This window comes from Olea europaea, chromosome 2, assembly GCF_002742605.1.
Source record: "Olea europaea var. sylvestris chromosome 2, O_europaea_v1, whole genome shotgun sequence".
Lineage (NCBI taxonomy): Eukaryota > Viridiplantae > Streptophyta > Magnoliopsida > Lamiales > Oleaceae > Olea > Olea europaea.
The window spans coordinates 25904410-25919256 of NC_036238.1; the positions used below are offsets into that span (position 1 = coordinate 25904410).

Genomic DNA, 14847 nt, shown 5'->3' on the forward strand with positions numbered 1-14847 from the left:
CCTTTTTTTTTTTTTTTTTTTTTTTTTTTTTGTAGTTGTATGTTATATATGTAGACATCCTTTTGCATGGAAAAGACAGAACTGATGAAATGAAATGAAAACTGAGTTTGCAGGCTTCCACCGCCCTTCTCTCCTCTCCTTCTTCCTTCCCTGGTTTCTTCTTCTCCACCTTCTGCTGTGTTTATGTTTATGTAATCCTACATCAACTTGGTATCAAAGCTAAACCTGGATTCCATTATCAATCTGCATCCCATAACCCCTGCATCTCCCAAATACTTCATCTACACACAGTTTCTATTTACTCAACTCAGCTGCTACAACTCTCAGCATGTTCCAAGATTTCCAGCAGCCACCAACATACAAAATATCACTCTATATACAGCTGCCTTCTACCCGCCGTTCCGCTGTCACTGTCCAGCCATAAGCCAACTACCAACAACAGACACCACAACACCCACTCACAAAATCACCGCCCACAATTAATCGATCCATATAACCAGGCAACCAGTCACCACCACCATATAATCTCTCATAACCAATTAACCAATAATCTCAATACCAATCATGGTAAATTCGCGAACACCATCCTCCATAATACACAGTCATCTATCTACTATACACGCAACTCAGTTCTCACTCCATATACACGACCTGGCTTACCATAACAATCACCAAGCTGCAACCGTTGCTGTAGATCCATCCTTGCGCACCACACCCAAAAGCTTAGACACTTTCAAGTCCACCAGTCATCTACAAATCAGCACCAAATCAGCAAAGCCTCCTCACTCGAGACAACAACCAGAAATTGAACAAATCCACCCAAAATTACAGCAGCCAAAAATTGATCCATCGCCTTTCTGAACTCGAACCACTCGCGACCACCCAAAGCACCCACCCACGACCGCCGCCTCCACTCGTGACCACCATGGCACCGGTCACCATCACAGTGCTGGCGCCCACTCTGAGGAACTGGGATTTAATCCTCCCGATAACCCAAATTGCATATAATAGTTCTGTAAATCGATCTTTTGGCATAAGTCCTTTTGAAGTTGTTCATGGTTATAAACCTAGGAAGCCTTGAGACCTTATCCCTATGTCCCCACATGCTAATGTGTCTGTGTCAGTTGAGGCATTTGTATAACATCTTCATGACTTGCATATTGAGATCAATAAACAACTAGAGGCAAATAACATCACATAAACTTCGAGCTGATTTGCATAAACGACATGTTGAATTTAAAATTGGGGATTATATAATGATCCGAATTAGACCGGAACGGCGTCCATCTGGATCCGCTTCTAAATTGCAAGCCCGTAGCGCTGGTCCTTTTAAAATCTTAAAGCGTGTTGGTCCAAATGCATATGTCATTGATCTTCCGTCATATTTTGGCTACCACTCTACTTTCAATGTTGAGGATTTAGTTGCTCATAAAGGCCATTTTAAGCCCTCCGATGACTTTTTTCTACCCCCATTTGTTGACTTTCACCTTGAACCTATTGCTACCCCTATTTCAACATCTCCTGTCACAATACCCAAAGATAAGATTGATGCTATTTTAGATGAACATATTATATTGACTAATGATGGAGAAATTCAACGCTTTCTTGTTCGTTGGGTAGGACGACCTGACTCTGATTGTACATGGATCCCTAGAGAGACACTCCAACAACTTGATCCTGACTTGTTGGAACTTTATAGGAGTCAGCATGATCTTCCATTGCCCAGACCACCCATCACACGTGTATATGGACGTCGGAAGAGATTTGTCCAACCACTCAGCTTATGGTTGGACAACTGATTGCAGCTATTCACTCGACAGAGTCGAGTTTTCTCCCATCTCGGGAGAGTTGATGAGGACATCTACTCAACATTGGATTAGCTTAGTATTTTACATTGGGCTTGTAGTATATTTTGTAATTGGGCTAGTTAATTTTGCTTTGGGCTAGTATTACTGTTTTGGACTGCCTAAGCCCTTTTTCAAAACCTTTTTTTTTTTTTTTTTTTTTTTTTTTTTTGTATTTGTATGTTATATATGTAGACATCCTTTTGCATGGAAAAGACAGAACTAATGAAATGAAATGAAAACTGAGTTTGCAGGCTTCCACCGCCCTTCTCTTCTCTCCTTCTCTCCTTTCCTTCTTCCTTCCCTGGTTTCTTCTTCTCCCCCTTCTGTTGTGTTTATGTTTATGTAATCCTACATCAATATGGCTTCCATCCTTCTTTCTTCTCTTAAGACATTATCATTGTGCTTGTTATAAGTTTCTGTGATTTGAGATCATGTCTTTCTTTAATGAAATTAGATATACTGGTTTGGAAAAGAAGCTACATGTCTTAGGAAGTTAACATAATGTACTTCCTGGTTATATAGAACTATCTTGCTATAGCTGATTGTATTATAATATTGAACATTAGATATATATTGGGTAACATCATATTAAGAATGCTGGCTGCATTGAATATAATTTACAAAATCGATATTTGACATATTAAATGGTTATTTTTATTGAATGATAACTTTGTTATTTTGTGCTTTCCTCTCATTTTTTATTTTTTTATTTTTTCCACAATTTGATCTCTGCATAAGGAAATTTGTACTTATTGGTCGAGACTATCAGAATAAACTAGATTTGAGCTGGAAACTTATCCTCCCTGTTGATCGGCCACATAATTACTTTGAATGGTATTTTTGAAGTCACGCTAAATGGCTGTTCTCAGAATGCTTATGTCTTGTTCAGAAATGATGATGCATTGCAAGCAATAAAGTCCATCTTTTTGCTTCATTTTCATAATTTTATGTTGAGTATAGTGTAAAACCATTTAGTTGTTTAGTGGAATGTCCATACTCCATTGTTTATTTGTTTTCTCTAAATTGAAGTTTGAATCCCCCTGGTCTTTCTTTTATCACTTATTGTCATTCTTTTTTCCACTTAAGGTCCTTCACAACATTGTCATTGTGGAAAGCATTAGAGATGGCCGTTCAGATCCTAAGGGGCTTATTGAAATACTTGAAAATGTTAAGGTGCCATCATTTTTTCATTGCGTGTTACGTACGCAATAAGTTGTGTGCACATCTAAACATGTTTACCAATCCATTTTGAATGCCTTGGGGTGGGGGCAGTGTGTTTGTGTTGGGTGAAGGGGCGAGGGTTCTTCAACCAAAAATTTTATAATTTTTTCTAGTTATAAGCAATAAAAAAGCCTTTTCTGTTATGTGATGATGATCTTGACGTGTGCTCAGGACATCATGTGGCTCTTGGTTTGATGCTATTAATAGTGGATATAGAGGCATTTGAACTTTAGTTTTTCGACTTTCTATTGTTATATTTAATTTATTGTTCAATTTAGAAATTAAGTGAAAAGCTTGCTCGTTCATCTGGCGGAAATTTCGAGGCTTTTGGCTACAATGGAAGCAACACAACAGCTGGAACAGAAAGAAGTAATATGGCACATCAGTTTTCTAGTTCACCAGTTGCTTCCAGTGATGAGTTTGATACTTCTGTAACCACGTTCAACGTGGTATGTTCACTCGGTACTGGCATGAATTTTTCTATATTTAGATGTATAATATATTGCTAGATTTCTTGAGTGTATAAATCTGACCAATGTGTTGGCTTTCAGGCAGTTATATGGTTCCATCTGCATGAATATGCAAAATCATTTTCAATTTTAGATACATTGTATCAGCACATCGAACCAATTGATGAGGTAATACTGTGACATTAATTATATTATGGTGTGTGCTTATGGGAGTATGAATTAACCTTCAAATGGTTACATGCAGGGACTGCTCTTCCTATTTGCCTTTTGTTGCTGGATGTTGCATTACTTCCACATCATGCACCAAAATATGTCGTGAGTTCATTACTGTAGGACTTCACTTGTTTTCTTCATTGAGAATCTTGTGTTGAAAGAGGAAACTTGAAAGACAACTTAGTTATTAAGCTATTGTACATGTTGAAGGGAAGCGTTTCCTTGTCCGCAATCTTGCATCTCAATCTTGTGTGTCCCTTCAAACATATATAATTCGCTTCTTTTTGGAAGCCTACAGAATATGTAATGACAAAGGAAAATTAAACTCAAAATAAAATTCTCCTGTATTTGTCCTCTTCAATGGACGAACATTAGATAATTTGATACAGAATACTTCCTGAACTGGTAATAGTAAAACCTCTGGAATGTATCATGCATGTAAAATTTTATTTAAGGCATTGCTTTTGTTTCTTCTCTTGTCCAATGTTAAGAAAGATTGTTAGAAAAGTCAAGTTAATCAACCATTATGTTTAACAGGGCTCGAAGGAGTTTGGTTCTAGTTTCCAAAAATTGATAGGATCCTGTGGGTTTTGGGAATCTTCTTGGAGAAGCAATCTTCTATTTTTCCCCTATCTTCTATGTCTGGTTTCTGGATGAGGCACTGGGGTTGTGGGTGCTGAATGAATACCATACAAGCCTGTTTCTTGACAGTGGATTGCTCTATTATCTGAAGGTGTTGGCTGCTGGGAGATGCATATATGGGGAATACATTTAACTCCAGAATTATTCTTGTATCTTTCATTTCTGTTATAACAGTGCAACAGTCAATTCAGCATTACTACTTTTGATCCATTTATTTATGCTGCATGGCTGAGCTTACTTGGGAAGTTAATCAAGGGCTAAATTTAACTTTTTCTCAATGCGGTGAACTCTAATTTTATCTGCTTAGTGATGTAATGGATCATGACATATTGACATGCGAGATGTTGAATTCTCATGGTGCATTATATAGGAAAAAAGCACATTATGTTGTGGTAGTGCCTGGGATTTGTGCTTTCTAATATAGTTTTTAACTTGCATAAGAGTTCTCTACCGTCATCTCTGATGGATCATAAGTGGTTATCGAGTTGGAATACCATTTACTAGGATTTATATGGTTTTGTAGACCCTGTCAATCACTTGAACGGATAAAATCATGATGAGACAGTCCATTGTTTATTTATATTTATTCCTAGGTTCATGCATAAATATTTTGATATTCTGTTTATTATAGTTAGTTATTTCTCTTGAATTAACAATTGTCTTGAAGTTGTACGCCTCCTGTTGGTCATTTCTTGTGTTCAGGATGTGATTAGTCTTATGGAGAAGGTTTTCTGTGTAAATAGCTTGATCAATCCTGCCATTATTGGAAACTCAGTCCCAGTACAAAATGTTTCAAGATCTGCTTTACTTCCCAGCAATTCAACTATTCCCGATGCTTCTACTTCTGATTCAGTTGCTAATGAAAATACCTTGGAAATCTCTTTATCTAGAGCTTTATCGGAGGAAGCACTTGATGTTGAATCGTTACAGTTATCAACTTCTATTGACATCAGTGAGCAGAACCTTCAAAAACCAGGTGTGGTATGGCTTTCTGTAATGATCTTACATGGAGCCAAGCTGAGGAGTCCCATTCAACCATTGATCTAAGAATTAAGTTGCATTTTTACAAGCTTCGTTATTTGCTCCTCACCAGGAATCTCAGGTCAGCCAAGCGGGATAAGATGGCTATGAACATAGCTCGTGGGAAAGATTACCCCATGGCTCTCCATTTGAAGTCACAGCTTGAATATGCTGATGGGAATCATCTCAAAGCAATCAAGCTTTTGATGGCATCAAGTAATCAGACAGAAATTGGAATTTCAAGTATGTATTACAACAACCTCGATTGCATTTTTTACCGACTTGGGAAGCATCACACTTCAGGTTTATTCTTTTCTAAAGCATTAAGTAATAGTTCACTTGTGTGGAAGGAAAAACCCCTGAAACTTGCAACTATATCTCAAGATAAGTCTCTCCTGATAACATACAATTGCAGCTTACTTTACTTGGTTTGTGGGAAACCTTTCCCTGCTGTGTGCTGTTCCCAGAAGGCCAGTCTAGGTTTCAACAACAGACCTCTTTTATGGCTACAAATTGCTTAGTTCTGTCTAATGGCCCTAGAAAAGGGAAATTTAAATTCCAGTGTTTCTGCATCTGACCGATCTGATATCAAAGTTAAAGATTTTGGAAAGGGGAAATGGAGACAACTTGCAATTGAAGATGGAATTTCAACAAACGGCCAGTGGGAATATGTTGAAAAGGAAGAGTTGTTTCCGGGTGATGGTAAACAGCCTAATCTCTCAATTTCTCTTGCCTGACAGTGTCTTATCATTGCATTGTATTTATTGGACTGATCTATGTCAAGGTATTCTAAATCTGGTTTGCCTTATGGTTCTGAGGAAAGTGAATCAAGAGAGACAGTGTCATCTAAGAGTATAACTGGCTCAGGTCAGGTCAATGTAAATGGGGAAGGGAAAGAACAGAAGGGTGGAAAAATTTGAAACATTTGTAACACTTGTTTACATTACTCCACTTCGGACTGTGATGATATTTTCAGTAAAGAGAATCAGATGATGAAGCAAGAAGTCTTTGCTGATTTGGCAAATATAGAGCTGGCTCTGGGAAATCCTTCGGAAGCCCTGGCTGCAGCAAGATCTCTTTTCAGACTTCCTGGGTGCTCAATAATATACGTCTTTTTGGGAAATATGTATGCAGCTGAGGCTCTATGCCTGCTAAATCAGCCCAATGAAGCTGCTGAGCATTTGATAATCTATGTATGGTGGGAGCAATGTGGAGCTTCCATATCCTCAAGTGGATTGTGAAAAGGGGATAACGGAAAAAAATGGCAGGTTTTGAAGAGTCAAATGGTGGTTCAAATGAATCCAAAGGATTTGTGTTCCTCAGGCCTGAAGAGGCAGTTGGGGTTATTTGTACCAACGCCGCTGCCAACTACGCTGTGCTGGAGATCTTGAGAAGGCCCACCAATTTGCTATAAAAGCTTTATCAGCAGTACCCGATAATGCAAAAGCTATAATTGCTGCAATTTATGTGGATCTTAAGTTTGGGAAAACACAAGAAGCTCTTGCCAAGTTGAGACACTGTACTTGTGTTAGGTTCCTTCTTGGTAGTTCGACATGGAATGGCTCTTCTTGATTGTTTTTATTGATAACTTCTGCCCATGCCCCTCACTCCTAGTTAGCAGGTGGCTAGTCAATCCTTTGAAAGAGGGTTTTTAACTTGTATACATATGTATACTTCAATTCAGGATGAAGTTATTTGTTCATTTTCTTTTGGTTAAAACTTTTGCCTGTAGGGTTTTGTGACTTGTGGTGTGGGTTTGATATTTTGGTTACAATCCCCACTTTAAATTTTGGGTTGTAGTTTTGATAGAGACTTGTACTCTTTAAAGGGGGAAAAAGAATTTAGATTCTTATACATGTGAATGATTTGTCTTTTTTCAAATTTATTCCTTATTCTTGCAGTACTATCATCTGAAAACTTTTGATTGTTTTTCTTCAAACTAAGAGAGCATGCGTGGCTTATGGCGTTCTTTAGGATCTGTTAGATATTTTTCATCATTTTACATGTATTTATTTATTATTATTATTTTTTTTTGCGAATGATTTGCCACACCGACTAGTGTTTGCCGCTGCGCAACGGGGATCGACCTGCCCGGTCAGGTCGCGGCGGTCGAGGGGGCAGCACCCCCCATGGGGCTCGTTGCCCCGAAAGAGAATTTTATTTTCAAAAGCCTTTGAAAAGGTACATCTGTTCGTTTTGACAGTTATTTCCAACAGATGTGTTCTTCATTTCAAGGGACACATCTATTCAAACGGTTGCCTCAATTTCTATAAATTCTGGGCGAATTTTCGTTTGCAAAACACATTAAAAAATATATATATATATTCTTCTCTCTTTCTCTTGGCATCATCAGTTCTTTTTCGAGTGTCTTCTTAGTTTGATCAAATAGTCACAATTTGAATCAAACGTCTCTATTATATCCTGAGAGAGATTTTCTATCATACTCCAGTCGTGACTTCGTTGGATAGGAGAAAAATATATCTTAAAAGATAACGTTTTTTTTCGTGTCTTGGAGTTCATTTAGTTTTCAGATTTTCCTACATTTTTCTCAATAGGATCTAGTTGTAGACTTAGCATAAACTGAATGGCAAAGAAGGCTGCGTGTAGTTGAAGTTCCCCTCAAATTTATTGAGAATAAAGGTTTAATTTATTACCGTCAAACTGAGAATGAACTTCTACTTGCATTTGCTTATCTTGTGCATGTAAAGGTAGTATGTACATTGAACATCCTCCCTAGGCCATATGAGATAGCATTATGCCACACATGCAAGTGCACATTAAACGATGTGTAGCATTTTTCTCAATAAAATATAGTCATATTTTATAGATTGGACGCTAGGTCATATTTGGTTCAACTAAAAAGTAAGATTAAAATCTAAGAGTTAATAATTAATTTTAATTGAATCCACAACTTTCAATAGTATATTTCATTAAAATTTACTAAAATCTAACTTTTATCTAAATAAAACACGGGATGTGTCTAATATTGTCAAAACTTGAGGGATTCATATTCAACACAAAATTGTTTTAAGATTTTATTTGGATCCTAATCAAATTCAGTTAATAAGAGAAGTATCATGGTATTTCTATGTTTTGGGATTTTTTGTCTTTGATCTTTCACTTCACAAAGTGAAAGTGAGAATAGAGTCATTAGACCGATGTGCATGGACTATCTAACGAGGGTAATACCACAATTTTTGTTAACTACATCACATTTTACTTATTCATCCAAACTTTTTATTTTTATTTTTACACTTACGTTCCCAACTTTTTTTTTTCATTTTTTATTTTTTCATCAACCCTCTATTAATTTTCACATTATATCTATAGAGATGATTTTCATCCAAAATATTTGTTATGAAGGCCAAAAAGGCATTTATCTTTCGTATTTTTAAATAACCAAAATAAATAACTAATACAAAATTAAAACAAAATATTTGCCCATCCTTTCAATGCACGTTGGCAAAATATTTGGACAAAAATCATGATTACAAACAAAATATGTTAATTAATTGAATATTAAGAATAACAGTGGCAAAGAAAAAAATTGAAGACATAAAAGCAAAAGTGAGCAAGTATTGGAAACCATTTTTATAATTAAAATGTGTAGTAAATATAAAAAATTGGCGTAAATATAATTACCCTTCTAATAATAATTAAAATGACCCTTTTTTTTTAATAATAAGTTAACATTAACATGTCTAGCTGCAAAATACACACGCTAGTGCATGGTTATGGGTCCATTTGAAGTGACTTTTGCTTCAGATAAAAGAAACTTTAGAGGAAGTCATAATTTTTAAAAGAATTTCATATTCCGTAAGTGTTTTTAGATGAAACTACATTGAACCAATTGCTTCTAAAAACTTTTCTAATTAAAGGCAGCACATTCATAAAATTAATCAAATGAATCCAAAAAATAACTTTTGAGCCTCAAATATTCCTTTTCGACTTTTCAAAAATTATACCCAACGAGTCCTAGGTATCGAATCGGAATAAATTAAAATTCCAAGTGGATGCTCGTGCGTCAATCTCAAGAATCACTCATTCTATTTTACATATTGACCGTTTTGAACTAAAAGAAAGTTTTCTAATGAAATATTTACATTATGTAGCTCTCAATAGTTATATACAGTAAAAGCCTACAGAAAATAGAAATGTCACATTTATGCCTATAAAGGCGAGATGCCCCACGTATTGGATGATTGTAATTTTTAGACATTATTTTCGTGCTCCGTAATCCTTTCAAAATGGGCACATCTACTTCTGCATGAGAGGAAACTAAACCCGTTTCATCACAAGAATTCATCACACAAGTTACGACTGACTACAGTCTATATTCCTGGATTTAAACAAGGCCAAGTTCATGAAAGAACAAAAATTCTACGATAGAAATGTCGATCGCAGCATCAATCTTCAAAAGAGAAGATGGCAGTACAGTACACCATATGCAGCAGAAGTTTTAATAATTTAAAATTCAACTAATTCTCCAATCGTCCGTGGTCAGAATGCGTACCAAACATGCATCTAATGTTTAAACAAAATGATTGGTATTGCCCATTTTTTAACCCGTTCCCTACAAATTCATTTTTCTCTGTCGCAATGAAATATTTCACATAAACCCAAAACATTTTCCTAATTTTTCACCACACGGGAAAAAAAAAAAAAATCACTATTACAAAATCTATTCTTTCAAAAATTGGGGCTCAGAGCCATAGATTTATAACGGGATAAACGAGATGCAAGATTCCGCTTCCGCTTCGCAATATAATGCCTTAAGGCCTGAAGAACTTCCACCTACTCTGTAAAATGGTTCTTGTTGCTAATTCCCCTCATTAACTCAGCTATGATACATTACCCCGCGACAGATTTTATATTGTACATCATTAATTAGAAATTGTTCGTCTATTCTTGCAAATTATACATCACTAAATTATGCTGAAGAAAAAATCAATGGACGAAGAGGAAAAATGTTGCAACAAATAATAAGCTTGAATGAAGTAAATATTGTGGAAGCCTATCAAGAACATCAAAATTGATAGAGATCATCAAGGACCAATTTCAAGATCTCTTGACAACAGCAACAGCAAGGTAAGGATGGTGGGTGAATTCGAAAGAAACTTTAAGTGATGGGTCGAGAGTCCCTAACCGGCAAATGAGGTTTAGGGCAATACCATTGTGCTCTGCAACCTGCTCTATCCGACGAAGCTCAGCTATTCTGTCGGGATCATTAGCAAAACTATCCCGTAGCTCCTTTGCAATCCTCTGGGCATCCTTGAAGCAGTTATACACAGATATCGTCTGCACATAGTGCAGCTGGTGAATAACCGCGTGTGAAAAAAAAAATGAAAAGAAAAAAAAGAGAGATGACCCATCTGTTGATGTAACAAGTACTCACAGAGAAACGAGCATGAATTGTGGTTTCCCTGAATGAAAAGTAAGAGACATTGTCGGGAAGGCAAGCCTTCTGTAAGAGCTCGAAGTGCTGGATAAATCTCTGAGAAAATTGTGAATCTCGTAAAAATGGCATCATACACGCTTTCACCACTCGACATAAATAGCAAAAAACATAACACGAGAAACTACAAAATTTTATCATTGCTCAAAAGCCTGCTGGCAAAAAAATAAAATAAATAAATAAATAATAAAAATAAAAATATGACGAGATATTTACTAACTGTGCAGATAAATTTATATCAATAATAAAAATGCGGTTCCCAAATTCATCGGCTATTCATAAGCAAGCCCCTTTTTTCTCCATTCCAAGTGACAGAAGTTTGAATACAAACCCCACTGAAGACAGGACAGAGAGAAATACCTCATGCTCACTGTTGAAAGGACCCAAACTTAGAAAGACCTTGTGTTCATTTCGTAAGGCTGCAAGCATCTGAAAATTTTGGAACATTAGATGTTAGTATTAGACATAAATGATTATTTTAAATTTATGATCTGTCCACCAGACGTGCTGTTTTCAGTAATGTCAAAACCACAGCATAAAGCAGAGCAGAACCTTATTTCTCAAACCCAACCAAACATTCATTATTAAATGATCATTACCAGCATAAGACCTTCAGCAACATAGATGTAACACTGGAACAATAAGACTGCAGGAGGAATCTGATGGTCCTTCCCCATGTCCCTCACAAAATCTCTCTTCTTCTTTGTTTTCCGTCGACCTGGTCAGGGAGCATAAGTGTTGGGAGATTTCAAAAGCAACATCCAGCATCTTCCATTGGAGAATTACAGAAAAGCTTAACATCATGTCTTTCTTTACCCCATAGAGCAATTTTCATGCAGGCTATAAATGCAGGAACATTTAGCAATTTTCATGCAGGCTATAAATGCAGGAACATTTTGTCCTGTTCGGCCCCAATTTTTAAAACACATTTTTCCGCAAACTCATTTTCAACCATATATTTTATGCGATCTATAACTTTTATCAACTTTTTAACCACATATTCTATCACCTTTTATCAAAATCTCCTAGATATGATTTTTAGCCAAACCATATAAGGGCTTAGTGCGACAGGGATCTTTCATCCAAACTTGAACCGAGCAAATTAGTAATGAACTGCCTCCAAGCAATAACTATGTTAACTCATTAATCAGGCTAAAGTAGTAAATTTATTATATGATAAAGCAGTCACAATGGTTCCGCTCTCATTAATCTTGAGATAGCCCATCACAATTTTCTGAAGAAGCAGATACTGAAAAGGATTATCCCATGAAAATGGTTCAGTGTGCGGGATCCATGGAGAAGCTTAAGTTAATTCCAAACAAGGAAACATGGTTAAATTGATTTCTTGTGTCCAAATTTCAGGTCATGCTGGGAAAATCTACTAGTTCAATCGTTCAGATGAATGCACCGCATCACATTTTCTGTTTCTAGATTGATATTTAATTCCCATTTAGAGTTACTAATATATTGAAGCCAAGAACCATATATGTTCTATCATAAACATTTTGGAGCTTAATCTCTTCTTAATTTTTATCAATCCAAAAGACTTAGCCCAGGGTTTGGCCCCCATATTCTAAAACTCATTCTCTCTCAAATTCATTTTCAACTACGAGTATGTTTGAGCCACATTATTTTGGTAATAATGCATCCTCGAATAGTGTATTGATGAGAAATGTGTAGTTAAAAAATAAGGAAATTTTTTTTATTTGCGTGTAATATTATTTTATTGAAAAATGTGTGGTTGAAATGATGTCAAATCACTGTTTAAGAATGTATTTTTTTGTAATAATGTGGCTCAAACAGGTTATATGTTTAATGATACACAAAAATTTTATGAACTTTTCAACCACACATTTCACCAACATTTATTAAAATCTACTAAAAATCTAATCTTTATCAAAACCAAACAAGGGATTAATCTCCATGACCCATCCTGGTAATAGCTTGCTTTAAAAAATAAAACACGTATAACTTTTCTTAAACAAAAAGTAGGGAACAATCCAAAACCTAAAAAGCGACCAATATATGTTCATAAACCTTCTTTTATGGAATCAAACATTTTTCTATTCTAACATTTTGAAACTAAGCTAAAAAGCACGGACACGGCCATGTCACGACATGAACATGTCGACCCATGATTTTTTCCAAAAAGATAGGACGTGGACATGTCAACTTAAATTATTGAAAAACTTCAAATAAATGTATAATATAATTATTTTTATACTTCTTAATTCTTAAAATAAAATCAAAACTTTCTACTTTAAGTAAGAGGATTGGCAAATTTGTTAAATTTTAATATAATTATAAGTTAAAATATCTAGTGCATGAAAGAAAAATACATACAATAAACATAAAAAATTGATATGAAGTTTATTGGCTTTTTGATGTGCATGATCCTCACATGTTAAAACTATAAAAATATGAACAATATAGAACACACCACATGGTCTGACGAGTGAAATTTTATTCAAATGCAGGAAGCGTGTCTGAAAGTGTTCCTTAAGTGCTCAATTGTTTTAACAATTATATGAAAGAAAGACACAGTTGTCGGGTAAATGGGAGAGTCCATTATGTGTCAATGTCCAATACATGACAGACACGGACATGCCTACTATGAGTATTCATACTAAATAGAAACTAGGTTTGCCTACAAATCCAAAAAGTGTTATTCAATACTGTCTCATTGTTTTTGCCAAGAGAGTATATGATTTACGTTAATCATCTCATCTAACATCTTAAACGTACAATAGACTGCACATTTATCCACTTAAGTCTTCAACACATCCCCTCATGTGCAATCTAGATTCATTCGTTTTATCAAAAATCTGCTACCTATGCTATTTCCATGAATGAGTGGCAATCAAACTTGAACTCAGAGCCTGCATTCTCATAACATGTTTATCATCTCTTCTAAAAGCTTAAGCTCTTACAGAGGAGCCACATTTATATCTTTTCTTTGGCTTTCAACAATATATTTGGAATCCATCTAAAATCACAATTATATCCAGAACAGAATTTTGAAGGTTGTAAAGAAACTCTTGATTCAGATCTTGTGAAATCAGAACATGGTCAAATTTGAAAATTCCACGTGTCACTTTTAGATGCAAGTAGCAAAACAAAGATAACTAAGACAGATACTCACTAGTTTCATTGCTCATCATCATTTTGATATGTGTTTTCTCTGCAAGTTTCATCAGGATAACATACATGTACCAATAAGCCATGCAATATTCACTAGGAGAATATAGATCCAACTCAAAGCCCAGTGTCAGGAAGCGTGAAGCTATCCAGTATGTCTTCTCTTCTACCCAAATGAGGATATGCTTGCAGATCTTTATGCATAAATTCTGCAAGAACAGACAATAAAGAACAAAAGATGACAGAGCATACAAGAGTAGACAAGTTTCATTGAAACAACGAAGAAAAGCAGAGAATGAAAGAACTGGTGTACAAAACAGGAACATCGTTACAATTTCAACCGGTAAAATGCGCAGGTTAATCTACTGATTGCACGAACAAAATTCAAATCTCACGGTATTATTTAACAGTTGCATGTAAAACCACTGAATAGCAGACTAGCTTAAGACTGACTTGTAATCAAAAAATGTGGTTTTCCCACGGTACACACTGAGAGGGGGAACAAATAACAATCAAACTATCCCTTGGAAATCCAAGGCTTGGGCCCCCTCCATTTGGATTTTCCCTCTTGTGCAAATTAAGTCATGAAACTTCACAGGTGAGCTGAAAGTAACAGTTCATATTATATAGATGAGATACTCATTGGCAAACAAGTAACAATATACCTCATCAACTGAGGAGCGTAAAATATCCCCATACTCCTTTTTGAAAGCCAATTCTAGCTGTTTCACATAAATTAAAGCATTAAAACATTCGAACAGATTGCGGAAAGGTATATAAAGCAACGAACTTACTACAAAGTATAACCTGAAAATAAAACACCATTCAAACTTGTACTTTT

The 14847-nt window shown here is 35.6% G+C and overlaps 2 protein-coding genes across 9 annotated transcripts in view; one reads left to right on the top strand and one right to left on the bottom strand.

Annotated features, from left to right (window-relative positions):
* The window catches only part of LOC111368312, a 14497-nt gene extending 7203 nt beyond the window's left edge, over positions 1-7294 (top strand). The window contains exons 1-6 of one of the 8 annotated variants that reach the window (XR_002697968.1): positions 8-3020; positions 3347-3517; positions 3620-3706; positions 3783-3853; positions 4289-5716; positions 5829-7275. Coding sequence is in view for 1 of the 8 variants with exons in the window: in XM_022989545.1 (XP_022845313.1) it covers positions 2835-3020; positions 3347-3517; positions 3620-3706; positions 3783-3853; positions 4289-4325 (552 nt within the window). In the remaining 7 variants the exon portion in view is untranslated. Of the gene's footprint in view, positions 1-7; positions 3531-3619; positions 3707-3782; positions 3854-4288 lie in introns of those variants that run through there. The other 7 variants (XR_002697967.1, XR_002697972.1, XR_002697971.1 and 4 more) reach the window with 7 other exon arrangements.
* Positions 7295-10169: 2875 nt separating this feature from the next.
* LOC111368337 (N-alpha-acetyltransferase 35, NatC auxiliary subunit) overlaps positions 10170-14847 on the bottom strand; it is an 18070-nt gene continuing 13392 nt past the window's right edge. Inside the window, exons 11-16 of the mRNA XM_022989568.1 lie at positions 14672-14728; positions 14011-14215; positions 11468-11586; positions 11229-11297; positions 10809-10907; positions 10170-10711 (exon numbers count right to left, since the gene is read on the bottom strand). Of these exons, the coding sequence (XP_022845336.1) occupies positions 10472-10711; positions 10809-10907; positions 11229-11297; positions 11468-11586; positions 14011-14215; positions 14672-14728 (789 nt within the window). The 3' untranslated portion in view covers positions 10170-10471. The remainder of the gene's footprint in view (positions 10712-10808; positions 10908-11228; positions 11298-11467; positions 11587-14010; positions 14216-14671; positions 14729-14847) is intronic.